The 26,124-nt window shown below is 41.7% G+C and overlaps 1 protein-coding gene across 1 annotated transcript in view; it reads left to right on the forward strand.

Annotated features, from left to right (window-relative positions):
* The window catches only part of LOC132816349 (protein diaphanous homolog 3-like), a 545,172-nt gene that overhangs the window by 42,404 nt on the left and 476,644 nt on the right, over positions 1-26,124 (forward strand). Inside the window, exon 2 of the mRNA XM_060825802.1 lies at positions 19,553-19,585. Coding sequence (XP_060681785.1) covers positions 19,553-19,585 — 33 coding nt within the window. The remainder of the gene's footprint in view (positions 1-19,552; positions 19,586-26,124) is intronic.

Here is a 26,124-nt window from a genome sequence, read left to right on the forward strand (position 1 = left end):
TTCTAATATTACAGGGTTGAGATATTGCTGTCAACCTAGTTGATAGTTTGAACTACAGCGGATAATCCCATGAATATCAACAAATGGATTCCAAGATCCCATTTGTGTCAAAATAAAATGAGGGAAGACTTGAGAACCTATGGAGCAGAAGAGAGAATCCACTAACCCCTCTTTCCCACCTCCACCAAAGCTGTAAGAATAGTCATAGACTGATTCTTTAGGTGGAGAATGGACACCAAAATACAGGATGTGGTGATGTGCTGTACGTGGAGAAACAAAGGTAAACCCCTAATAGCAGTAGCGGTGATGCTGCCCAAGAAAATTAGCACTCGGGCTGCTGGACTGGCAGGTGTAACCTACCTGGTCAGCCATGCTGAAAACATTCCCTTACCAGCATTTATACGCTCAGACAGCATGTACGTCTGCAACATTTTAATTGACTTCCTGTCACTGCTAGAGGATTCACCTCGACAGGCAGAAAACCATTACTGTCTGAATCCCTGTTCCAAATTTATTTTCCAAACTGCCCAAGGACATGAATACAGTACCACCCAACTCCCCCAACTAGACACGAGTACAGAATAATTGATTAAACTAGGTGCCCATGAGCAGAACCATGGCAGCTTCTTCCCCCACTCCCACCATTCTGGAACAAATAGACACTGCTGTGACCAAACCAAGATTGTTCTCCATTCAAACAAATAAAGTTACAGCAGGCATCTTAATTCAGCACATTTTCACTAGAAGGCTTCTTCCCGATTATAGGTTTGGACCATTAAACCCATTTCACAGCCATGTAATGCAGACGGTGATGAATGTATTTGGTGTCAACTAATGGTTCCACATCACATCAGCTACCATCCTCAATCCAGTGGGATTGTAGACAGGATGAATAAAACCTTCAAAGGTTGTTCAGCAAACCAGCTCAACTTGGAATGTAGTTTTACCCTTTGTCTTCATGCTCATAATTGATGCTTCTTCCAGTTCAACTGGACTCACCCACACTCCCATGTTCTAAGGTATTAAACCATTAGTAGGACTGGACTTGGTAAACTCAAGTTCAAAGCCCTCTGCTGCGAGAAAACTGAAAATTCCATTAACAAATGTATAAACTGAATATAAAGCTGCAGTTATTGGATTGGAAAAAAAGAAAAAGTGGAGCAAGGCATACTTTGGGGAAAGTGAATCTACTGGAATATGAGGTATGGAGTTGGTAATGTTACAAATTGTTCAGACAGGAACATGCTTGTCTTCCAGATATTCAGGTCTCCACTCAGTGGTGGACCATGCCAGACCATCTGTGTACGGAATTTTGCTAGATATAAAAAAATTGGGTGGCACCACACTAATCAGTAAAAGACCTATGGACAATCACCGACTTTGTGTGCGTCCACTGGAACTGAGGGAAATGGACCCTAACCTAAGTCCTTGTCCAGGACATTGCCCAATCATTGATCCAGACTCATTTCACGTTCCTGTTCCTGATCCTGATCCAGGATCAGCCCCAGTTACCCATCCAGGCCATGATCTTGAGCCAGCCCTGGAAACTGTTCCTTCTGTTGTCCCAGTCTCTGAAACTGAGCCAGAGTGGCCCCACCAATTCCAACCTGGAGAGGGAGGCTTCCATGCACAGCAGCCTTGAAGTCACAGGGATGGTTAGAGATAGGATACTTCCTTGCGGTGCTGTAGGCCAGAGACCAAGACAAGCTTTTTATGAAGGCACACTCACTGATACATTGTGGAGAAGCAAGTACCTGGCACAAAGAGCTCTACATGGTCATAAAAGAACATTATCATGAATCTATACTACCTATGTAACCGCAAGTGCCAGTCCAACCAGTCATATATGACGACAGCATCATACAATTTGATAGAGAAATATCATTAACATTTTTGTCTTTGGCCATTAGTCACCTTGCTGCCTAAGCATTTAATTCAAAATGAGGGGGACCAGAAATGGGTAGGTGGAATAGCACTGGCAGCAGTCCGGATGATTAAAAATGTCAGCCCTGACACATATGCAATTGACTGACAAAAGGGGAATTGGGAGAATTTGATGAAAGCAAATTAGAGGAATTTGGCCGAGACAGGCCAAGACCGAGGTAGAGTTAGAAATAAAACTCCACAGATGGAAAAGTGTGGGAAAGTATCTAGAGTTGGTTGCATCATGTTTTCAACATGATGACCTAGACCTGAGTTGCAAGGATGTAATTGTCAGACACGCTAATTGGTTAAGAGTGCATATATCCTGACTGTATGTGGTCTGCCAAACAATAGGCAGCTGAATGTGAAGACAGTGTTTTGTGGGTCCACTCCATTAAATTTATAATGTTTGCGTGTAATAGCTAGCGGGTTGTGTAGAGGAAGACAAATAGGAAGTCGAGTATTGCTACCTGTGCACAGACACCATGGTTGACTGATAGGGATTTTCCACAAACTGTTATACAGAAATGGGATATTTGGTTACTGGTCTGGAGAAAAGGCTTGAAATAGAGCAATGATGCCCTGTGAAGATCATGGGTTGGGGGGGGTGGGGGTGGAATCTATGTCCTATGTGAAATTAGAAGTGGGCTAAAATATGTACCACCACACATTTGCTCAAGGAGCTGTAGGGACAGGCTGAATAGGCTGGGGCTATTTTGCCTGGAGCATCGAGGGCGGAGGAATGACCTTACAGAGATTTAGAAAATCATGAGGGGCATGGTAGGATGAATAGCCCAGGTCTTTTCCGTGGGGTGCAGTAGTCCAGAACTGCATTGGTTTAACGTGAGAGGGAAAAGATTTAAAAGGGGCCTCTGGGGCAACTTTTTCATACAAAGGGTGGTACCTGTATGGAATGAGCTGCCAGAGGAAGTGGTGGAGGCTGGTACAATTACAACATTTAAATGGCATCTGGATGGATATATAAATTGGAAGGTTTGAATGTGATATGGGTCAAATGCTGGCAAATGGGTCAAGATTAATTTAGGATATTTGGTTGGTGTGGACGAGTTGGACCAAAGGGTCTGTTTTCGTGCTTTGCAACTCATAAGACTACTCCAAGACCACAAAATGGGGTGGCTTTAGAACATACAGGCAAAACCCTGTGCGACAAGCATAATACCACTGGTACCAATTTGTGCTGAAAGATACATCTGGAACGCAACTGCCAGAACTGTCATACTTGACTTCAGCTATTAGGATGGAAAACTGGGATTGACGTTGGGGAGACCAGACATGGGCCAGCATGGTGTAGGAAATGTGACATGTTGGAATGGTTTGACAATAGCATATGGAGCAGGAGGGTCCACAATCAATACCCTTGATTTGGCTAATTTGGACAACAAGCTCAGAATTTTAACCCAGCAAGTTTAGCAGACTTTAGATAAAATTAATCTGGGCAGTCAGTGATCTGCTGAGGTGGGAATAAAAGAAAATTGGGCAGACCGACACCTGGTATCATAAAAAGTATCAACCTGGGAAAGGTAGATTATAATACACAGCAGAATAGGATCCTGTGGAGCATCTATGTTGAATGGATGATTGAACAGTTGAGGTTTAACTTCAAGCATGCAAAGCAAAGACCAGGCTTGTGTTGGATCAGTAGTGAGCAGATAGTGCTTTTTTGACTGGAAGAGACACCCTAATATTTGAAATTGTCACTTTTGGCAACTGACTAAGTTTGTTTAACAATGATTGTTAAGGGACCCTAGGATTACCAGGATGTTGCAGAGATAGGGTTGGCAGTCAGAATCTTTTTCCCAGAGTTGAAAATTCTAATTTTGGAGGACATGCATTTAAGGTGAGAGTGGTGGGAGTCTGGGACATGCTGGGTGGAGGTGGAGGCTGATTATGATAGGGGCGTTTAAGGGACTTTTTAATAAGCACATGAATGGAGGGATATGGGCCAGGTTAGGCAGAAGGGATTAGTTTAATTTGGCATCATGTTCGGCACAACGTCATGAGCTGAAGGACCTATTCTTGTGCTGTGGGTTCCAAGTCTTTGAGGTGGAAAACGTTGGCATTATCGGAGAAGAACTATGACTAGAATATGACATCACCCTTCCACAATCTGTTGAGAATGGAAAGGCTCATAGGTACTATTCTGGATAAATGTCAGCGAAGAAGTAGTTATGTGCCCATTCTTCATATTCAAATGGACAGACCCCATCTGGTTTTCAGATAAACGCCGTCTAAATTTGACAGTAGAGAGCTGGAGCCTGAACGTAGGCATCACCAGGGTAGTGAGAAGGGAGAATACTGCATCACAACCCTCCTGAAACACTAGTAGTATAGGACCTTCATATGTAACTTCCAAACATCACCTTTTGTATTAGACCACAAATACCAGCCATGGTAGGCTAATTGCACTGTCAGATGTCTACAGGAATAGTCATATCTTTGTCAATATCAGTGACGAAGTCAGACAAACTTTAAGAGATTACTGAAAGAAGTATGACACTGGCATCAAATTCCCACTAGAAAAATTGCAGCAGGTCTGGACACAATTGACATGTGCACATAAAGTTTATGCTATTGTTATTCAGTAAATTCAAAAAGGTTTCAGTGAAATCAAAATGACTAAGTGGTGGGATTTACATCTGGGACTAGGGCTCAAACATATAGAGATACATGTGGGAATGTCACCAGTCATACTCAGCTGTTGTTCATTCTGTTTACTTTGATCTACTTCATTGTCGTCATGGTTAAATTCACTTGCTGGAAGAAGGAACTCATCTAGGACTAACTGTTCCTTGAGCAGGAGACAAGAAATGAATAAATCTGGAGTAAATTGTGAAGGAACTGTAAATTGTTGCGGGGTATAAATTTTGCTGTATCAAGTCCTGGGCTAATCATCAGAGGCTTGAGGGTGAGCCAATGCACGTAAATCATGGCTAATTCTTAATTTATGTATGAAGTTATTTGCATATAGTGCTGTTCAGCTTATTGATCTGCATAAAGGAAATAGTTAAGAATCACACAACACAAGGTTATAGTCCAACAAGTTTATTTGGAAATACTAGCTTTTGGAGCATTGCTCATTCATCAGGTGGTGCTCCAAAAGCTGGTACTTCCAAATAAACCTGTTGCATTATAACCTGATGTTGTGTGATTTTGAACTTTATCCACCCCTGTCCAACACCGGCATCTCCACATCATTCTAGATTGACCCACAGCTGGAGAAATTGAACCTGACTAGAAGGTTGGCCAAACAAAATTAAAAACAGCCAACAGATATTGGCTACACAGCACAATGGAAACCAAGCTCAAAGAGTTTACAAAGGTTCATGGGGAACCAGCTAAACAAGCTATGGGTTCTGTTTGGAGAGATTTTAATCAGACAGCCTGGCACCTTGACTTCTAGCCAGTACTTGAGGCGATGCACTTTACATCTGTTTGGCAAGACCCCATTGGATACTTTGAATCTTGCTCATGGCTCCATTTGCCAAATTCCACAAAACATTCTGGAAGATCCAGGGTGAAGGGAATTAAAAACAAACCTTGAAGCCCCCCAGCTCAGTGAAGACCCGTGGCTGACGACCTGTGGCAGAAGACCATGTAGCATCCCAATAAGACCCAGGAGAAGATCTGCCCTAACCTGTGAGACCCACCTTTGTGGAACAGAGCCGGCTCTACATTAGAGAAAGGAGATTCGAATGGTCCTGTTCAAATAGGTGGATGATTGTGAGTGATAGACAGGCAAAGCTCGGTAAAGAATAGATATTGTCTATTCACAGTAATGCTCACAGGTGTTTATAATAAGGAATATTTTGTTAATAAAATCAAATTTAAACCCAAAACCAAATTCTGTGTCCCTCTGTCTGCCTCACTCACAAGAACTCTGGTAAAATGTTTTTAATATATAAATTGGTTGAAGAATCAATTCATGGTTGTTGGATAGGCAACATGAGACATTTCCATCATTTCAATACTGAGTAAATGTGTTTTTTTTAATTACTTACAGTGTGGAAGCAGGCCCTTCGGCCCAACAAGTCCACACCAATCCCCCCACACCTAACACTATGGGCATTTTAGCATGGCCAATTCACCTAACCTGCACATTTCTGGATTGTGGGAGGAAACCAGAGCAAACCCATGCAGACACGGGGAGAATGTACAAACTCCACACAGTGTGTCGCCTGAGGTGGGAATTGAACCCAGGTCTGTGGCGCTGTGAGGCAGCAGTGCTAACCACTGTGCCACTGTGCCGGTGTGATACTGTTCAGATGATCTACATCCGAACCTTTCTGGGATTACTGTTTATAGATTAATAGATTCATAGAATCATGCAGTACAGAACAGACGCTGAGTTTACACTGCTTAAAAAAAAGTACTCAATTGTTGTGAGTCCCAATTTGCAGCAGTTGACCCCATAGCCTTGAATTTTATGATATTTCAAGTTCTTGTCCAAGTATTACTTAAACACTGATGTTCCCACCCCCCAACTCAACTACCTTTCCAAGCAGTGCATTTTTCTGGGTGAAAGTTTTTTCCTCAAATTCCCTCTCAGCCTCTTGCCTTTTATCTTCAAATTATTCCCCCTTGTTCACTCTTCAGCTAAGGGGAACAGCTGCTTTCTATTCACCCTATTTGTGTCCCTCATAATGTTATACATGTAAATTAGGTTCCCTCTCAGCTACCTTTGCTCTAAGGAGTACAAGCCCATCTTTCCCAGCTTCTTCATAACTAAACTGCTCCATAAAAGGCAACATGCTGATGACTCTGTAGTGCAATCATTACAAGTTCTACAACTGGCGGAGTGGAGAGGACCTTATGTAGCACGGTTTGGGGCTGGGGGAAGTGGTGTTGGCAGGATCACATTTTCAAGGGTTTGATAGATTTGCAAAGACCAGTGACATGACTGACTGGAGGATGAGATGGTTATCAAGCCCCATTACTCCACATACTATAGCAAAAGTAAGTGTCTTAGTAAGCATCAAAATGCATAATTAGTCTCACTTCATTGCTGTTTTCTGGAATATTGAAATTTCAGACATAAGCCCTTCTTCAGGAATGAGGAGGGTGTGCCAAGCAGGCCAAGATAAAAAGTAGGGAGGAGGGACTTGGGGGAGGGGTGTTGGGAATGCGATAGGTGGAAGGAAGTTAAGGTGAGGGTGATAGGCCAGAGAGGGGGTGGGGACGGAGAGGTCGGGAAGAAGATTGCAGGTCAAGAAGGCGGTGTGGGGATCCAAGATGGCGGCGACCCAGCAAGACTGAGTCCACAGTGCTCTACCCAAAACTTGGGAAAAGTGGGCTATCCACCCCCACCACACTCACTAAACCATTTATAATAGTTGTTAACCTTAAATAGTTACCTATTAGTACATTTAAATAGTCTAATACTAGCTGGAAAATGAGTAAAGGGAAGGGAACAGGCGGCTCTAAGAAAGCAGGGACCCCTCCCCCACCCTCTCCCTCTTCAGCTGCAACAAAGGTGTCTTCAGCTACTTCAGGAGATTTACCAATGAAGATGAGCTTTGAGGAGATGTTTGCCAGGTGGGAGGCGAAGATTGATGCTTTTATCGATGAGTCTCGGCAGAGCAGAGAAGCACTATCAGCCGAGCTGCAGAAGCAGGGCAGAGACATTCAGGAATTGGAGTGCCGAGTCAGAGAGGTGGAGTCGAAGGCTGCAGCCTCAGAGACTGGGATAAAATCAACAGCCGACCACATCCGTTTTCTCGAGAATCGAGTCCAGAACCTAGAAAACCACATTGATGACCTCGAAAATCGATGTCGTAGAAAAAATATTCGGTTGTTGGGCCTGCCCGAGCAGGAAGAGGGAGGTCAGCTGACAGCATTCTTAGAGCATTGGCTGCCACAACTTTTAAATCTGCATAATGGATCAGGCCAGGTAAGGGTAGAATGGGCCTACCGGGTCACAGTACGTGGGCCCGGCTCAACCCAGCGCCCACGCCCGGTCCTGTTCCAGCTGCAGAGCTATAGGGAGAGGCAGATGCTCCTGGAAGCCTCAAGAAATCTGGGAAAAGATCCCCAAGCTATGACCCACAAAGGATCCAGGATCATGCTGTTCCAGGACTTCTCCCCAGCTTTGGTCCGAAAGAGGAAGGCATTCGATGAGGCGAAGAAGCGTTTAAGGGACTTAAATATTCAGTACTCCTTACGATATCCAGCGACGCTACGCCTTAGCCACGAAGGATCCATATATAACTTCGGATCACCGGAGAAGGCTAAGGAATTCTTGGACTCTCTTAAATAAACTGTAAGAGATTGTGGACGCTGGTCTGCCTTTCCCATTATTTTGGTTTACATCCCTTCATCTTTTCTTATCTTTCCCCCTATGTGTGTATGTATATATATTGGGGCGTTTGGTTAATGTTGATGGGGAGAGGTGGTTACCTTATTCTATTTTACTTCTGTTTTTAGGAGCGGGGTTGTTTTTCTTTCCCCTGTTATTTTGTGGTATTATATTTAAGTATTACATGTTGAGATTGTAATCTTATAGTTATATATGGTATTAATATTCCCAAATATATTTAGATGTGGGTGTGGGTGGGGGTGGGGTGTTCACTGTTAACTCTAGCTTTATATTATATTTGAATTCTCCTCATTTTATTGAGGAACACCTGGGTCAAGGGTGGGGCACTGGTTGGAAGAGGGTAAGATGGACTGTGGGAGAGGAAGTGACGCTCCCTGGGAACAAGGGAGAAAATCTCCAATTCGGAATGTTTTATATTTTTTATACTTAGAAAGAGTTTTTTGTTATATTGTTTTGAGTGTATCAGAGAGTCTTTACTTTTGTAAATCTTGTATGCTCCATGCTCGGGATGTTCTAGATAGGGTTTCCCCTCCCGAGGGGTCTCGGATCTGTCCAGATGATTATGGCTGAACAGTCGGTTAAGTGGTGCACCTGGAATGTCAGGGGGAGTAATTCGCCAGTTAAAAGGAAGAAAATATTATCAAATCTTAAGAAGGAGAGAGTTGATATAGCTCTCCTACAGGAGACACACCTGTCGGATAAAGAACACTTAAAATTACGACAGGGCGGATTTGATCAGGCCTTTTTTTCCTCTTTTAATTCAAAAAGCAGGGGAGTCGTTATCCTTGTCCGGAAGAACTTCCCTTTGAAAATTCTAAATCAGATAAAAGACGAATCTGGACGATATATTTTGATTAAAGCCCTCATAAATGGAGAGGAATATGGGATCTTAAATGTGTACTGCCCCCCGGCACACCCCTTTAAATTCATAACGGAAGCTTTTTCAAAACTGATGGCCTTTGGTGCCCGTCATACAATTATAGGGGGAGACTTTAATTGTATTATGGATCCGGAAATAGACAGGATTCCCAAGAGTGCCGCTGGAGTATCTCCCAGATCTAGACAATTGGCGGACCTGAATAAAGAATTAGGATTGGTAGATGTATGGAGATGTCTCCATCCACAGGGTAGAGATTTTTCTTTCTACTCTAATCCACATAAATGTCACACAAGAATTGATATGTTTTTTGCCCCATCGATTTTTCTAAACTCTATAGCAACTTGTAAAATAGGTACTATAGCAATCTCTGACCATGCCGCTGTATACATGGAAACTAAGGTAAAGAACAATGGGACATCTGCTCGGCATTGGCGTATGGACCCCTTCCTGATAAAGGATAGCAAATTTTTAAAGTACTTCTCCCAAGAACTTAAAACTTTTTTAGAAATTAATACTGGTACGGCTAGCAATCCGTCAATGATGTGGGAGACCATCAAAGCTTATGCACGAGGTTTGATCATCTCCTATTCAGCGACCCAGAGGAAAATGAAGGGAGAGCAACAGCGTCTGCTCGAAGCTCACCTAAAAGCAGCCGAAACAGCATACACTGATAGACCTTCTATCACAAAATTGCAGAGGATTACAGCTCTTAGGACAGCTTTAAACACCGCGCTTACTCAAACGGCTAAAAGGGAATTATTATTTGCGAAACAAAGATTATATGAATATGGCGACAAACCGGGTAGATACTTAGCATTTCTTGCAAAGAAAAAGAAAGCCCCTCAAACTATTCCGACCATCAAGGAAAGTACAGGTACCCTGACTCATGATCATAAAAAGATCAATGCGACCTTTAAAGAATTTTATTCTGAACTATATAGATCGCAGGATTGTGAAGATAGGATTAGGAGGATGCGGTCATTTTTTAAAAATTTGACCTTCCCGGGCCTGACTCCGGAACAGGTGTCGGCCCTAAATACCCCTTTAACAGTCCAAGAAATACTTGAGGCAATTAGGCAACTTCAGAGCGGAAAAGCACCGGGCCCGGATGGTTTTCAAGCTGAATTCTATAAAGAATTTACAGGAATATTGGTTGACCCACTTATGGATATGTATAATTTTGCGCATAGTCAGGTCTGTCTCCCGCCCACGCTGAAAGAAGCAAATATTTCTCTTATCCTCAAAAAAGGAAAAGACCCAGAAGATTGTGCATCTTACAGACCAATATCCTGACTAAATGTAGACTTTAAAATTCTCTCAAAAATATTAGCACTAAGACTAGAAAGGGTACTGCCATATATTATAAAGGAGGACCAGACGGGATTTATTAAGGGCCGCAGATCATCCAATAATATCAGAAGGGTCTTGAATATGATCCAAGCCTGTCATCAGGGAAAGATACCAGGAGTAGTAATTTCATTGGATGCGGAAAAGGCATTTGATAGGGTTGAATGGTCATATTTATTTTACACATTGGAAAGGTTTGGCGTTGGACAGGTGTTTACCAAATGGGTTTCAACATTGTATAATGACCCCAAAGCAGCTGTTATTACTAATGGGTTAAGATCGGATGGCTTCAGTGTGGGTAGGGGCTGCCGTCAAGGATGTCCTCTCTCACCATTGTTGTTTACACTGATAATCGAACCATTAGCAGAAGCCATCCGGACTGATCCTAATATAACGGCCCTGAGGATTGGTACAGGTAAACACAAAATTACCCTCTATGCAGATGACGTTCTCTTATTCCTCAGTAATCCTTTAATGTCAGTGCCTCGTCTAATTCAAGTTATTAATACATTTAGTGCATTCTCAGGCTATAAAATTAATTTTTCAAAATCGGAAGCCATGCCAATGGGTGGTCTGGCTATGATACCCCACTTAATGGACGGATCCCCTTTTCCCTTCCGTTGGTCCCTGGAGGGCTTCTTATATTTAGGTATTTTTATCACGCCAGTATTTGATCAGCTGTATAGGGCTAATTTTGTACAATTAATGGAAAGGATAAGGCAGGACCTTCCGATTTCCTGGCTAGGGAGAATAGCATTAATTAAAATGAATGTTCTGCCCCGTCTCTTATATCCTATGAGAATGCTCCCGCTGATGCTGCCAAGGCTAGCCCTACGTAAATTATGTGGCTGGTTGGGCTCCTTTATTTGGAACCATAGACGGCCCCTTATTAAGCTGAAGAAGCTACAGCTTCCACAGGCAAGGGGAGGACTGGACTTCCCAGACTTTAGGAAATATCAGTTAAGCTCCCTACTAAGTTACATAGCTGATTGGGTTTCATCTGATCCACAATCAATTTGGCTGGATATCGAAGCCTCCCAAGTAAAATACCCACTTATTAACCTTTTATTTTCAGATAAGAGGAAAATCATTACAGACCACTGTAAAAATCCCATAATATTAAACACAATTAAGGCCTGGAATATAATGCGGCAAAATGAGGGTAACTCACATAAAACATCCCCCCATGCACCAATAGTAGGCGCATGGGGATTCCAACCGGGGATTACAGATGCCACCTTTAAACTCTGGAGATCCAGGGGCATCTCATGCTTAGGGGACCTATTTAAAGATGGGATCCTGATGTCCTTTGAGCAGCTGCGTCTGAAATTCGGAATACCTAATGGGGATCTCTTTCGATACTTCCAAGTTCGAGATTATATACAGAGGAAGACTACATTAATAGATAGTCTTTATAAATCAGACAGAGAACGTAATGTCTTACGACCAGCGGGGGCATCCTCCGTTAGTACTATATACCATTTGCTACATGATGGAGGCTCAGGAGACATGGATGACCTGCTTAAAACATGGGAGCAGGACTTGGGGCTAGAAATCTCTGAGGATATGTGGAATGACATTTGGGAAAATGCTAGAAGAATTGCTATCTGTAACAGAACTCAGGCTATCCAACTAAAGATACTTCATAGGGCCCATATAGCTCCGGCTCGACTGGCAAAATTTAAGGCAGGAGCATCTCCAATGTGTCCCAAATGCAAAATAGAGGTGGGTACTCTTGTACATTGTCTGTGGACTTGTCAGAAAATCCGCAGATACTGGACTAAAGTGGCAAATACTCTGACAGAAATTTTAGGAACGGAAATTATGGTGGACCCTGTATCTCTCCTTTTGGGCTTTTCGAACCTCTCATCTCTGGATATGCATGGGAAGAGACTATTTTCTATTCTCTCTTTTTGTGCAAGGAAAAATATTTTGGTGAACTGGGTGGCTGAGGGCCCCCCTGGACTTTCAAATTGGCACAGATTAATTATGGAATATATCCCCCTTGACTTCCTCACAAATATGGTGCACCGAAAGACTGAATTATTTTATAAAATATGGCAGCCCTTTTTGAATTATATAAATGCAGATATTTCGGCTATCCTAACAAGGGCTTTTATTTAGTGAAGATTTCAGACCGGGCTGCTCCGGGGCCCCTTGGGAGAGGAATCCTGTGCGAATACGGGTTTTATTATATTTGATGTTTATACATTCCGAGCATGTAAGAGACTTAGGTATACACTCTGGTCAGTTATAGGTTAGATTAGTAGAAAGTTGAGTTTTTTTTTCTTTTTTCGTTTCTTTTTTTTCTTTTTTTGTTTTCTTTCTTTCTTTTTTCTTTGTTAAATTATGACTATTGTATATATGATTTAATTGTACATCAATGTTTGTATTTGAGAGTTTTGTTTATTTTTGTAAATTTGCAAAAATGTTAAATTTCAATAAAAATATCTACAAAAAAAAAAGAAGGCGGTGTGTAGTTCGAGGGTTGGGACTGAGATAAGGTGGGGGGAGGCGAAATGAGGAAGCTGGAGAAATCTGCATTCATCCCTTATGGTTGGAGGGTTCCTAGGCGGAAGATGAGGCGCTCTTCCTTCAGGCGTCGTGCTATCATGGTCTGGCGTTGGAGGAGGCCAAGGACCTGCATGTCCTTGGTGGGAGGGGGAGTTAAAGTGTTCAGCCACTTGGCGGTTGGGTTGGTTGGTGTGGGTGTCCCAGAGGTGTTCTCTGAAACGTTCCGCAAGTAGGCAGCCTGTCTCCCCAATGTAGAGCAGGCCACTTCGGGTGCACCGGATGCAGTAAATGATGTGTGTGGAGGTGCAGGTGAATTTGTGATGGATATGGAAGGATCCTTTGGGGCCTTGGAGGGAAGTGAGGGGAGAGGTATGGGTGCAATTTTGCATTTCTTGCAGTTGCAAGGGAAGGTGCTGGGAGTGGAGGTTGGGTTGGTGGGGGGGTGTGGACCTGATGAGGGAGTCACAGAGGGAGTGTTCTTTCCGGAACGCTGATAGGGGAGGGGAGGGAAATATATCCTTGGTGGTGGGGTCTGTTTGGAGGTGGCGGAAATGACGAAGAATGATGCACCCCACCAACCTCCAGGTACACTGTGAGGTGAGGACCAGTAGGGTTCTGACCTGGTGGCGATTGGTGGGGTGGGGTTCAAGGGCAGAGGAGCAGGAAGTGGAGGAGATGCAGTGGAGAGCATCGTCAACCATGTCTGAGGGAAAATTGCGGTCTTTGAAGAAGGCGGCCGTCTGGGTTGTTCGGTATTTGAATTGGTTCTAGCTCCCAGTCCTGCCGTATTTTCACCATCCTTCCAAACGTCCCCCTCTCTGAGGATGAAAGATCAATCCTCAGCACGGGCCTCACCTTTATCCCCCTACGCTCCCGGATTAACGAGCTCAACATGCGGCGAGACATCGAACAATTCTTCTACCGCCTTCGCCTCCATGCCTACTTCTTCCGCCAGGATTCTCAACCACCCTCTGACGATCCCTTCTCCCATCTCCAATACACCCCATCCACCTGGACACCCCGTGCTGGCCTCTCACCCGCCCTCGATCTCTTCATAGCCAACTGCCGCCGCGACATTAACTGCCTCAACCTGTCCACCCCTCCTACCCACTCCAAACTCTCACCCTCGCAACGTACAGCCCTCCACCCCAACCCCTCACTGTCAAACTGGTAGACAAGGGAGGCGAGTTGGTAGTTTGGTGCACCAATCTTTACATTGCTGAGGCTAAATGCCAGCTCACGGACACCTCGTCCTACTGCCCCCTTGACCATGACCCCACCTCCCACCACCACCACTACACAGTTTCCATGTCTTTGTGTTTGAGGCTTACATTTTTATGTAGTTTGGTTGTAGGAGTTTTAAAATGAAATAGAACATTATTATATGTGAATATAATGTGTACTCCCATGTGTTCACCTGCTGAGATACATGTTCACATGTAGTTGTTTTCAGTTCTGGAATGAAAGAATAATGTGGCAGAGAAGGAGACCATCCAGCCCATTGAGTGCATGTCAACTTTCTGGAAGATTGATTGAGCTCATCTGATGTCCCATTCTTTCCCCACAACTTGGCACTTTTATTCAAGCATTAATTCAAGCCCATGACCCCTTATTAACTCACACCTCTCCAGTGAGAATCATGTTCTTAACAAAGGTATCTGATAATTTTACCACTCATGATATTAGACTGACTTGCTTAAGTTCCTAGATTTCTTCCTCCTTTTTCTGAAAAATGGTGTGACGTTGCTATCGCCTACAGCTTTGGTCACACACAATCCCATGTCCAAGAAGGTTTGAGAGGCCATGATTAGAGTTCACCTGTCTCAATCCTGCTTCAATAGAATCTCTACAGTGTGGAAACAGACTATTCAGCCTAACAAGTCCACAGAAAACCTCCGAAGAGCATCTCCCTGTATCCTTGCAACCGTCCACCTTGCATGGCTAATCCACCTAGCCAATACATCCTTGGACACTATAGGCAATTTAGCATGGCAAATCCACCTAACCTAAGAGAGGAAACTGGAGCGCTTGGAGGGAACCCATGCAGACACGGGTAGAATGTGCAAACTCCACACAATCACTGTTTAAATCTCAGTTTAAAATTGAAGAAAACCAGTTACCTTTCCCGCAGATATTGACAGCTATGATTTTTGATTTGACAGCGATTTTTTCAAGTAAATCAGTCACTCTGTACTTTTTACAAACCAGTAAAAATTTCCAGAGAAAGACAACCGAACACTTGCGATATGGCAAACTGCAGAATTAGTGCCTGAATATCAGTATCGAGAAGAAAGGCTACTGAACTGGTTTTCCAGTTGTTTCTACTTGTATAGATAATATGTTTTCCTTATTTACTTACTTATTTGTTTGGTTGTTTGTATATGCATGTATGTGTGTAAAAGATGGAGTTTGTGAAGGATCAGAATTTTAGTTAGGACTGTTTTACACCAAAGGCTTATACCTGTTTGCCTATAGCTATGGACTATTTACTTTAGTACAAAAACCAGGTTTGTTCTTTCTATCAACCTTGGTCTAAATGTTATGGAAATTACGGTGCTATGCATATCTTAAGAAAACTTTAACATTTAGTATGATTCCAGGAATAGCAAAACTTTATTTATGGTATGTAACCATATGGTATGCAACACAAAATCCTCAAACTGTCTCATTTTCAGATCCAGTTTAATAGAAAGCATGGACTAGGTTTCTGTCCTTAAAGAAGAAATCACTATTTATTATACATCATGAAATTTTAGGTGAGAAATGAGAGAAGAACTTTCTCTCTCAGAGGGTAGTGAATCTGTGGATGTCTGTACCACAAAGGGCTATTGAGGTTCTGCCATTAAGTATATTCAGGGCTGCGATAGAGAGATTTTAATAAGAAAGGAAAGCAAACATTATGGAAAAGGAAAGTAAGTCATGTTGAGGATGATCAAATCAGCTATGATTTCATCAAATGGCAACCCAGATTCAATGGGCTGAATGGTCTACTTCTGTTCTTATGTGTTATGACTTTATGTATTAAACTTTTGATTGTATAATGTAGCTTTATGCTGAAAATGTGTTGCTGGAAAAGCACAGCAGGTCAGGAAGCATCCAAACAACAGGAGAATCGACGTTTCGGGCATGAGCCCTTAGCTTTATGCTGGCTTGAAACCTAAATGTCATATCAGTAACTGGTTTTCTTCAAATTTAAACTGAGGTTTTACTGCAGAGAACAGGCAGCTGCTTCTTGAGAGAACAATTGCACACGCTTCTGTGTTTTCCTCTCTGTGCCTGTATATCTGCGACATGTTTCCAGTTCCAACCTGTTTAGTTAGCTGACAACTTCACTTGTAAACAACTCTTGATCATCTGCACTTTGAGGGAACTCAGCCACAAAGCACAGTACCAAAAGTATCAAATTCCTTGCTATGATATTATGTAGTCACCTTAGTAAATCCCTGTTTTTAAAAACGGTTTTTCCTCATTGCAATCCACAGGTTTTAAAGATGCAAAAATAAAAAGATAAAGTTTTTACAGAATTTATTTAAAAACTTGAACATTTGTGGGCTTGATTTCCCAGTGCTGTACTCCAGTGAGTCGTGACAGCTGACTCTCCAACAAGTAGAGAAAACCTGCCAAATCTCTGAAGAATCTTCTACATTTCACAAATAGAATATTTTTCTATTCTATTCCCTTTGAAATTGTGACCAACTTTCATTTGCATTCTGCCTTACCTGCTGAACAAGTAGTATGGCTTTTTGTGACTTCTGCGTGAGGACTGCCAAATCTGTGTTATGGATTTCTCCAGTTTTGCTCCATTTAAATGACATTCAGTTCTCCCATTCTTCCTGTGAGAATGTATAACCTCACCTTTCTCAAACACATTCTAACTTGTCCATATCTTTCTGCAAAGTCTTAGTGTCATCCTCACAACTTGTCTTCGATCATAGAATGATAAGAAATAGGAACAGGATTAGACCGTTCGGCCCCTTAAGCCTGTTCCACCATTCAATACAATCATGGATGATCAAACTCACCTCACATCCATTTCCCTGTCCTTTCCCCATATCCCTTAATTTGCTTACTGATCAAGAATCTATCTACCTCAGCGTTCAATATATATAAGGACTTTGTCCCCGTAGCTGTCTCTGCCAAGGAAATCCAAGGATCCTAAAAGAGATAGCTATCGAGATAGTGGATGCATTGGTTGTAATTTTCCAAAAATCCTCTGATTCTGCTGAACTGCCAGAGGATTGGAAAACTCTGATGTGACACCCATATTCATAAAGGAAGTCAGACAAAAAGAAGGTAACTATAGACTGATTAGCCTAATATCTGTTGCTGGAAAACTATTAGACTCAATTATGAAGGAAGTAATAGCAGTAATTCTTTAAATGGAGAAAGCATGCAGAAAGCTGCAATACAAAGGGGCTTGGAGGTACTTGTACATGCACTATAGAGAGCTAACACACAGGTCCAGCAGGTAATCAGGAAAGTTAATGGAGTGTTGAGTCGCAAGGGGGTTAGAGTATAAGAGCAAGGAAGTCTTACTGCAAGTATACAAGGTGCTGGTGAGACCAATCTGGAGTACTGTGAGCAGTTTGGTCCCCTTATTTAAGAAAATATACTTTATTGGAGGTAGTTTCAGAGAAGGTTTACTACCAAGACCCCCCCTCATGCATGGAGGGATTGTCTTATGAGCAAAGGCTAAATAGATTGGGAGTCTATTCATTTGAATCTAGAAGAATGAGAGGTGATCGCATTGAAACATAGGATTCTTAAGAGGCTTGACAGGGCAAATTCTGAGAGGATGTTTTCCCTCAGGGGAGAGTCTAGGACTAAAGGTTGTAGTCTCAAAATAAAGGACAACAATTTAAGACTGACAGGAATTTCTTCTCAGAGTTGAGTGCCTTTGGAACTCTTTGCTACAGAGAGCTGAGGAGGAAGTGTCCTTGTATATTTTTAAAGCTGACCTCGATAAATTCTCAATCAGTTAGGGAATCAAGGGAAATGGAGAAAGGACAGTAAAGTGGGCGTGAGGAGTATTGGATAGCCATGATCCTGTTGAATGGTGGAGTGGGCTCAAGGGGCCGAATGGCCTACTTCTGTCCCTATTTCTTCTGGTCTTATAGTCTTATTCACTATCTCTGTTGCTACCTCTTTTAGGATCCAAGGATGCAAGCCATCAGGGCCAGTGCAAATATCTGATTTAAGCATCATTAATTTGTCTAGTACTACTTCTCTAGTATTGGTGATGGTACTTAATTCTTCCCCCATATTCTTTAGTATTAATAGAATGTTCGAAGTATTGTCCACTATGAAGATTGATGCAAAATATCTGTTTAACTCCTCTGCTATTTCCCTCTTCTGCATTACTACCTCCCCAGATTTATTTTACAGGCAACCTCTTGTTCATTCTTGGTTTTGTACTGGGTTGCTGATCCTGACTTAAGTTTATCCTGTTAAAAGTCTTCACAACTATGAACTATGAGTTTAAGAAGGAAAGTCTTTCACGGTAACCTCCTCCAGCACGGGAATTGAGCCCACGCTGTTGGCATTGCTTTGCATTGCAAACCAGCCATCCAGCCAACTGATATAATTAACCCCTGATATTCCTAAAGATTAAGAGGAGGTCAACAAAGGTAAAGTTTATCTTCAGGAAAATATTAGAACAAAAATGTAATGCTGAAGTTGTATAATGCTCTGGTCAGATGCATTTGGAACATTGCAAGCAGTTCTGGGTCTCATAATTAAGGAAGGATGTGTTGACTTTGGAGGGCATGCAGAGGGGATGTACAAGAATGATCCTGGGAATGATGGGCTTGTTATATGAGGCGTGGTTGAGGACTCTGTGTCTGCACTTGGAGTTTAGGAGAATGAGGACGGATCTGTAACTTACAGAATATTGAGAGGATTGAATTGAGTGGACATGGATGTTTCAACTAGTAGGAGAGACTAGGAGGGCATATGCTCAGGGTGAAGTAACAACCCTTTAGAACTGAGATGAAGGAGAATTTCTTCAACGAGAGTTTGGCTAATCTATGGAACTCATTGCCCCAGAGGGCTGTGGAGGCCAAGTTATTGCGTGTATTTAAGACCGAGATAGGTCTTGATTGGTAGGGAATCAAGGGCTATGGGGAGAAGGCATGAGAATGGGATTGAGAAACATATCAGCCATTCTTGAATCGTGGAGAGGAATTGATAGGCTGAATGGCCTAATGCTGCTCCTATACTTTATGATCTTATGGTCTTAGACCATCAACAACAAAGTTGTACAAACTGAAAGAGTTAAATAGTGGATTACTGGAATTTTAATCTGAATTACAACATCGTGTCTCGAATGCTACCAATCCACATTGTTTTCTTCATTACTGCTGTGATTAATGTCCAATTATCTCACCTTTTGAATGCTAAAAAAAAAACAATAGGTTGGTTTCAAAACCAGCAAACCTTGAAAAGTTTATTGTGTCATATTTGTTGTATTTCTTGAGCAAGCAATAATTTGTGTGAAACAACATTGTATTATGAATAAGTATTAAGTAGTAATAGTTTTTTTCTCTTTTTTGCAGAACTTGAATATTAAAACATTGACAGATGATATGGTGAGAATATTTGTATATTTAGCATCCTTATGTTTTGACTTTACAGAGTCGTAATTTAGTGCTACAGCTCATTAATTAATTGTCTGTTAATATTGGATTAATATTTGTTTTGTCAACTGATATTAAGTCAATCAATTCTCTTAGAATAATTAAGTAATTTACATAAACATTTTGTTTAGGATGTAATTAAGATTAAAGGTCCATCTTTGTCAGTCCTGCAGATGGCAGCAATATCCAGGTTGGATTCTGCATTTGCAACATGTGATAAATAATATCACGTGACCAATAAACTAACACTGTAGACAAAAATGTTTGTGAAACTGTTGGTCTAAATTTCTTACAAATGATATTCTTCATACTTGGACATTCTCTGTGACACTGACTTTGATCACTATGATCAGCCAGTATTGGGACGTTTTGTAAATAACAATTACCCATGATTTCCTCCATTTTCATGCTGTATACAAGAACAAAGATTTAAGTGTCAGGCACATGCATTTATTTGTTCTAATAAATTTGCACTATTCCATTCCATCTGTTTTTTTTAGAAGTGAAACTTTTATTTTGCCCCTAACAGCTCAGAATTGTGGCCAGTGATACTGTTGTGTAAGTACCTTCTGGATAGGTACATGGATAGGTGCTTAAGCTAGGACAAATGTTCGGCAAAACATCGTGGGCCGAAGGGCCTGTTCTGTGCTGTATTGTTCTATGTTCTACCTGCATCAGTGAAGGGATTACAAAGTTTTCTGCAGGGACTGATCTGTGCTGGGATTTCGGTTCTATTTTCAGTGTATCTCTTTCAGCTCTTGCCCTGAGTACCAGGAAAGGCACAAATATTTTACCCATCCCTCTCATTCCAAGGAACTTTTGGGATTGTTTGAACTGTATGAAAAAGTACAATTTTAAAGTTCATCTGAAACATGGCTGCTTTATCTCAAATGGTTTTCTGTGAACTCTTCCAGAGTATTCAGCATGAGGGTCTTGATTCTATAAGAAGACCCACCTTTGACAATATCTTAGAGTTGGTCTGAAACCAAGAAGAAAAAAAATTGTAAATTTCTGTGGTAGTCTCTTTAGGTCTATTCAGCTTGTTGTGGCCCACGAATCAGTGTTGTGAACTTTATTTTAATGAAAATGCCATGACAGTTTTAACTATGACAAGTCACAATTTAAATGTTAACCAGAACTTACAAACATTAATTGAATCAATGCCATAGTCAAATTGAAGTAGCTTGCATAAATATAAATTCCAGATAATAAGCTGCAAATGTTATAATAGCTGAATTAGATTGAGTAGATTGAGGCATAAAACAAATGCAATTGCACCATACTATTTCATTGAAAAACCTTCTACTTCCCCTTCTATGCAGATCACAAGGAATCTGATCCCTGTATTGTTTAGCTGGAGATGATACTATGGTGTGGTATACATTTCGCTCAATATTGGTCCCAGCTCCCTATGAAGTAGAAACCACTTGTTCCAAAACAGGCTTTGAACTGTACAATTATCTCTAATCTTATTTGCATTTTGCCAGTTTGGCGATTGTTTAGGTACTAATACAGTGATTATGACCTTTAAAGTTATGCTTCTCAATTTTGTACCTAGCTTCTCATATTGATAATGCAGAATCTCCTCCTTTGTCCTGTCTGTGAGGTTGCTTGCTATATAGCCTATGAGAACTAGATCTTCTCCACATTACTGCAAGTTTCTTTCCAGTTCAGAGAAATGTACTGAATGCTGAAACTATTCAGGAAGTGCACCTGTCTGGACTCAAAATATATTAAAAAGATAGTCTAGACCCTAACTTCTTCATATTTTAAAGCTGAGCGGAAGGGATTGTGTTCTGGATGCAATTTGGTTGGTCAAACTACCAGGCTTGAAAGAAAACACACTTTATTCCTACACCATAATTAAAATGTGATAAAATAAAAATAAACAAATTGGCTTAATTGTAACTATCAAAATGCTTAACAAAATACTATATATTAACTACTACTAATTAACTATTCCAGAATAGTAACATCCCATAAACACCATCCTATGTGAAGGCAAATTCAGTAAAATAGATTGTCTCACATGCAATTCTCACAGGAAGCGAACCCCAGCTTTTAGCTGTAAAAGAGAGACAAATAATGGGTTCCACATCCAGCTTCTATTGTCTTCCCGTTCCCACCTGTGTGGAAGCAAACCACAAAATGCTTCCAATTTTGTTAAATGGCTCCATATAATGAATATTTTTCCACCTTGTTAGCCCATTATCCTTGCTTCCAGCACTCCATTGTTAACTGCAAGTTCTTACCTGACCTGAGTCATGTTCAGCTGAACCTCTTGTTTTGCAAAACTCAAAACTTAATTCTTTCCCCACCTGCTCATACTCTAAAAGCATTCTCACTTCAACTGCAAGTGAAGGCTAAAACTAAAAAAAATCCTGGTTCTCTGGGAGCTTGACCTCACACATTCAAGCTGCTTCTATTTTTCCAACTTTAAAAGAAAATCAAAGCCTCACAAGCTGTTTACTTTATTGGCTTTCGAACAGGCTTTTCGCAACCTCTGTCTCAAGCTTTCTTCGTAAAAAAATCCAGGATGAAATAGACCTCTTAAAGCCATAGTATCATCACAATCTCAAGCTACAATATCCTCCCAATATTGCAGTCCTTTTCGCTCAATCCACTGACTATGCCGTAGTCAGTAAGCTGATGCACCCTTCAATCCCCACTCTGATATAAACAAGCTTAAGGAACTTCAAATGGGTTGGACATTTGTATGGAAGAGGCCCTTGTGCTTCTGCTTTCTCAAGCCCATTTATCTTCCTCAGTTGTGGTCATACTCTCCTGTCCTTGAGCACTGATTAGGTTTAGGGAGAGAGGGGATGGATTTAAAAGGGACATAAGGGACAACGTATTCACGCAGAGGTTGGTATGTGTATGGAATGAGCTGCCAGAGTGTCGTCCAATTTCCCTTCCTCACTCGAAGCAAAGCTCTCAGATACAAAGAGTACTTTTACCTCCTCCATCTTCATTCTGGGCCCTGGAGGGAGAGAGAACGATTACCCATGTAGAATAGCAGTTTCTGATTGAATTATGTAGTCATTTTACAGGGAGGAGCATCCAGATAAGGCAATATACATGTTGATTGGGTGACCATTACAATCAGCGAGTGTCAACAATAAAGATTAAGCCATCTGCTGTTCCACAAAGAATGTTCTCAACCTTAACTGGCCTCACATAATGAATACTTCTCATCTTGTTAACTGATGTTACATACTGAATGATTCTGATTTTGATTTTGTTAAACGGCTCTACATAATGAATGCTCTTCCACCTTGTTAACCCATTACCTTGCCTCCAGCACCCCATTGTTAACTGCAAGTTCTTATGTAATCTGAGTATTGCTCAGCTGAACCTATTGTTTCAGAAAACTCAGCACTTAACTCTTTTCCTGCCTGCTTATCCCTATACACATTATCAAGAAAATATTGTAGAGTCTGGTACAATTACAACATTTAAAAGGTATCCAGATGGGTACATGAATAGGAAGAGTTTAGAGGGATATGGGCCAAGTGCTGACAAATGGACTAGATTAATTTAGGATATCTGGTCAGCATAGACAAGTTGGACCTTAAGGTCTATTTCTGTGCTGTACATCTTTATGACTCTAATCAAGAAGGCCTTCTCCAAGAGGTGTAACTGCATTCTGGTGAAGATAATCCAGGTAACTTTAGCCCTCGCTGATACATTTCTTGAAGCAGTGCCTTTTGGGGTAAAAAAATGACAATATTGGTAATGGAAAAATTATTTCCTTTTTGAATAACATAAGGAATACCCTAAGAAATTTAATCAGATAAAGGTAAAAATGTCTTTCTCAAATATTGGAAATGAATGGTTTGGGAGTAAAGCAATTTGCGTCTTTAATTTATCGTCCACAATCTGAATGTGCCTTAGGAAGATGATATCAGAGTTTACAACCAGAATTTTCATCAAGGTTGTCCTCAGAATTTGAAGCGGAGTTCTACCGTTAGAGATGCCCGAATGAGTCCACAGGATTCAATTGGGGGCGAGAGAGACTCACGGTTGGTGTGTTGCCTCCCGGGTGCCAGGGTTTGTGATGTCTCTGATCGTGTTTTTAGGATCCTTTGGGGGGAAGGAGAGCAGCTCCAAGTCGTGGTCCACATTGGCACCAACGACATAGGTCGCAAGAGAGATGGGGACTTGAGGCAGAAATTCAGGGAGCTAGGATGGAAGCTTAGAGCTAGGTTTGCTGCCCATGCCACATGCTAGTGAGGTGAGGAGTAGGGAGAGAAAGGAGTTGAACATGTGGGTACAGGGATGGTGCAGGATGGAGGGTTTCAGGTTTTTGGATAATTAGAGCTCTTTCTGGGGTAGGTGGGACCTCTACAAACAAAATGGTCTTCATCTAAACCAGAGGGGTACCAATATCCTGGATGGGAAATTCACTAAAGCTATTAAGGTGGATTTAAACTAATACAGCAGGGGGATGGGAACCAAAATTGTAGGACAGGTACAGAAGAAGATGAGAGTAGGGAGTTCCCAAATCAAGTATCTGACACTGGCAAGTGAGAACCTGGTTTGAAGTGTGTGTACTTCAACGCGAGGAGCATCCGAAGTAAAGTGGGTGAACTGGCAGCGTGGGTTGGTACCTAGAACTTCAATGTTGTGGCCATTACGGAGACATGGATAGAGCAGGGACAGAAATGGCTGTTGCAGGTTCCTGGATTCAGATGTTTCAGTAAGAACAGAGAAAATGGTAAAAGAGGGGGAGGTGTGGCATTGTTGATCAGGGACAGTATTACAGTTGTAGAAAGGATGTTTGGGGACTTGTTAACTGAGGTAGTATGGGCTGAGGTTAGAAGCAGGAAAGGAGAAGTCACCATGCTGGGAGTTTTCTACAGGTGTCTGAATAGTCCCAGAGATGTAGAGGAAAGGATAGCAAAGATGATTCTCGTTGGAGTGAGAGAGGCAGGGTAGTTGTCATGGGGGACTTCAACTATCCAAATATTAACTTGGATCACTACAATATGAGTACTATAGATGGGTCAGTTTTTGTCCAGTGTGTGCAGGAGGGCTTCCTGACATAGTATGTAGACAGGCCTATAAGGGGCGAAGCCACTTTAGATTTAGTACTGGGTAACGAGCCTGGCCAGGTGTTAGATTTGGAAGTAGGTGAGCACTTTGGAGACAGCGATCCCAATTCTGTCAGGTTTACTTTAGTGATGGAAAGGGATAGGTGTACTCCACTGAGCAAGAGTTACAGCTGGGGGAAGGGAAATTACGATGCAATTAGGAAAGATTTAGGAAGTGTACAATAGGGAAGGAAACTGCAGGGGATGAACACATTAAAAATGTGGAGCTTATTCAAGTAAAAGCTCCTGTGTGTCCTAGATAAGTATGTACCTGTCAGGCAAGGAAGAAGATATAGAACGCGTGAGCCGTGGTTTACTAAGGAAGTGGAATCCCTGGTCAAGAAGAAAAAGAAGGCTTATGTTAGGACAAAATGTGAAAACTCAGTTAGGGTGCTTGAGGGTTACAAGGAAGTCAGGAAAGACCTAAAAAGAGAGATCAGAAAAGCCAGCAGGCTTTCCATAGGTATGTCAGGAATAAAAGAATGACGAGAGTTAAATTAGGGCCAATCAAGGATAATAGTGGGAAGTTGTGTGTGGAGGCAGAGGAGATAGGGGAAGCACTAAATAAATACTTTTTGACAGTGTTCACTATAGAAAATGAATATGTTGGCGAGGAAGATACAGAGATACTTGCATCTAGACTAGAAGAGATTGAGGTTCACAAGGAAGAGTTATTAGAAATACTGCAGAGTGTGAAAATAGACAAGTCCCCTGGGCCGGATGGGATCTATCCTAGGATCCTCTGGGAAGCAAGGGAAGAGATTGCCGAGCCTTTGCCATTGATCTTCAAATCATCATTGTCTACAGGAATAGTGCCTAAGGACTGGAGGATAGCAAATGTGATTCCCTTATTCAAAAAGGGTAGTAGAGACAACCCTGGTAATTACAGACCAGTGAGTCTCATTTCAGTTGTTGATAAAGTGTTGGAAAAGGTTATAAAAGATATGATTTATCACCATCTAGAAAAGAATAATCTGATCAGGGACAGTGAGCACGGTTTTGTGAAGGGTAGGTCGTGCGTAACGAATCTTATTGAGTTTTAAATAAAGTGACCAAACAGGTCGATGAGACTAAACCGGTTGATGTGGTGTATATGGATTTCAGCAAGGCATTTGATAAGGTTCCCCACAGTAAGGTATTATAGAATATGTGGAGAAATGGGATTGTGGAAGAGACACAGCAGTTTGGATCAATAATTGGCTTGCTGAAAGAAAACAGAGGGTTGTAGTTGATGCAACATGTTCATCTTGGTGTCCAGTTACTAGCGGCGTACCACAAGGGTTGGTGTTGGGTCCACTGCTGTTCGTCATTTTTATAAATGACAGTGAGGGCTTAGAAGGGTGGGTTAGTAAATTTGCGGACGACACTAAGATCGGTGCAGTTGCGGATAGTGACGAA

This window comes from Hemiscyllium ocellatum, chromosome 6 (assembly GCF_020745735.1).
Source record: "Hemiscyllium ocellatum isolate sHemOce1 chromosome 6, sHemOce1.pat.X.cur, whole genome shotgun sequence".
NCBI lineage: Eukaryota > Metazoa > Chordata > Chondrichthyes > Orectolobiformes > Hemiscylliidae > Hemiscyllium > Hemiscyllium ocellatum.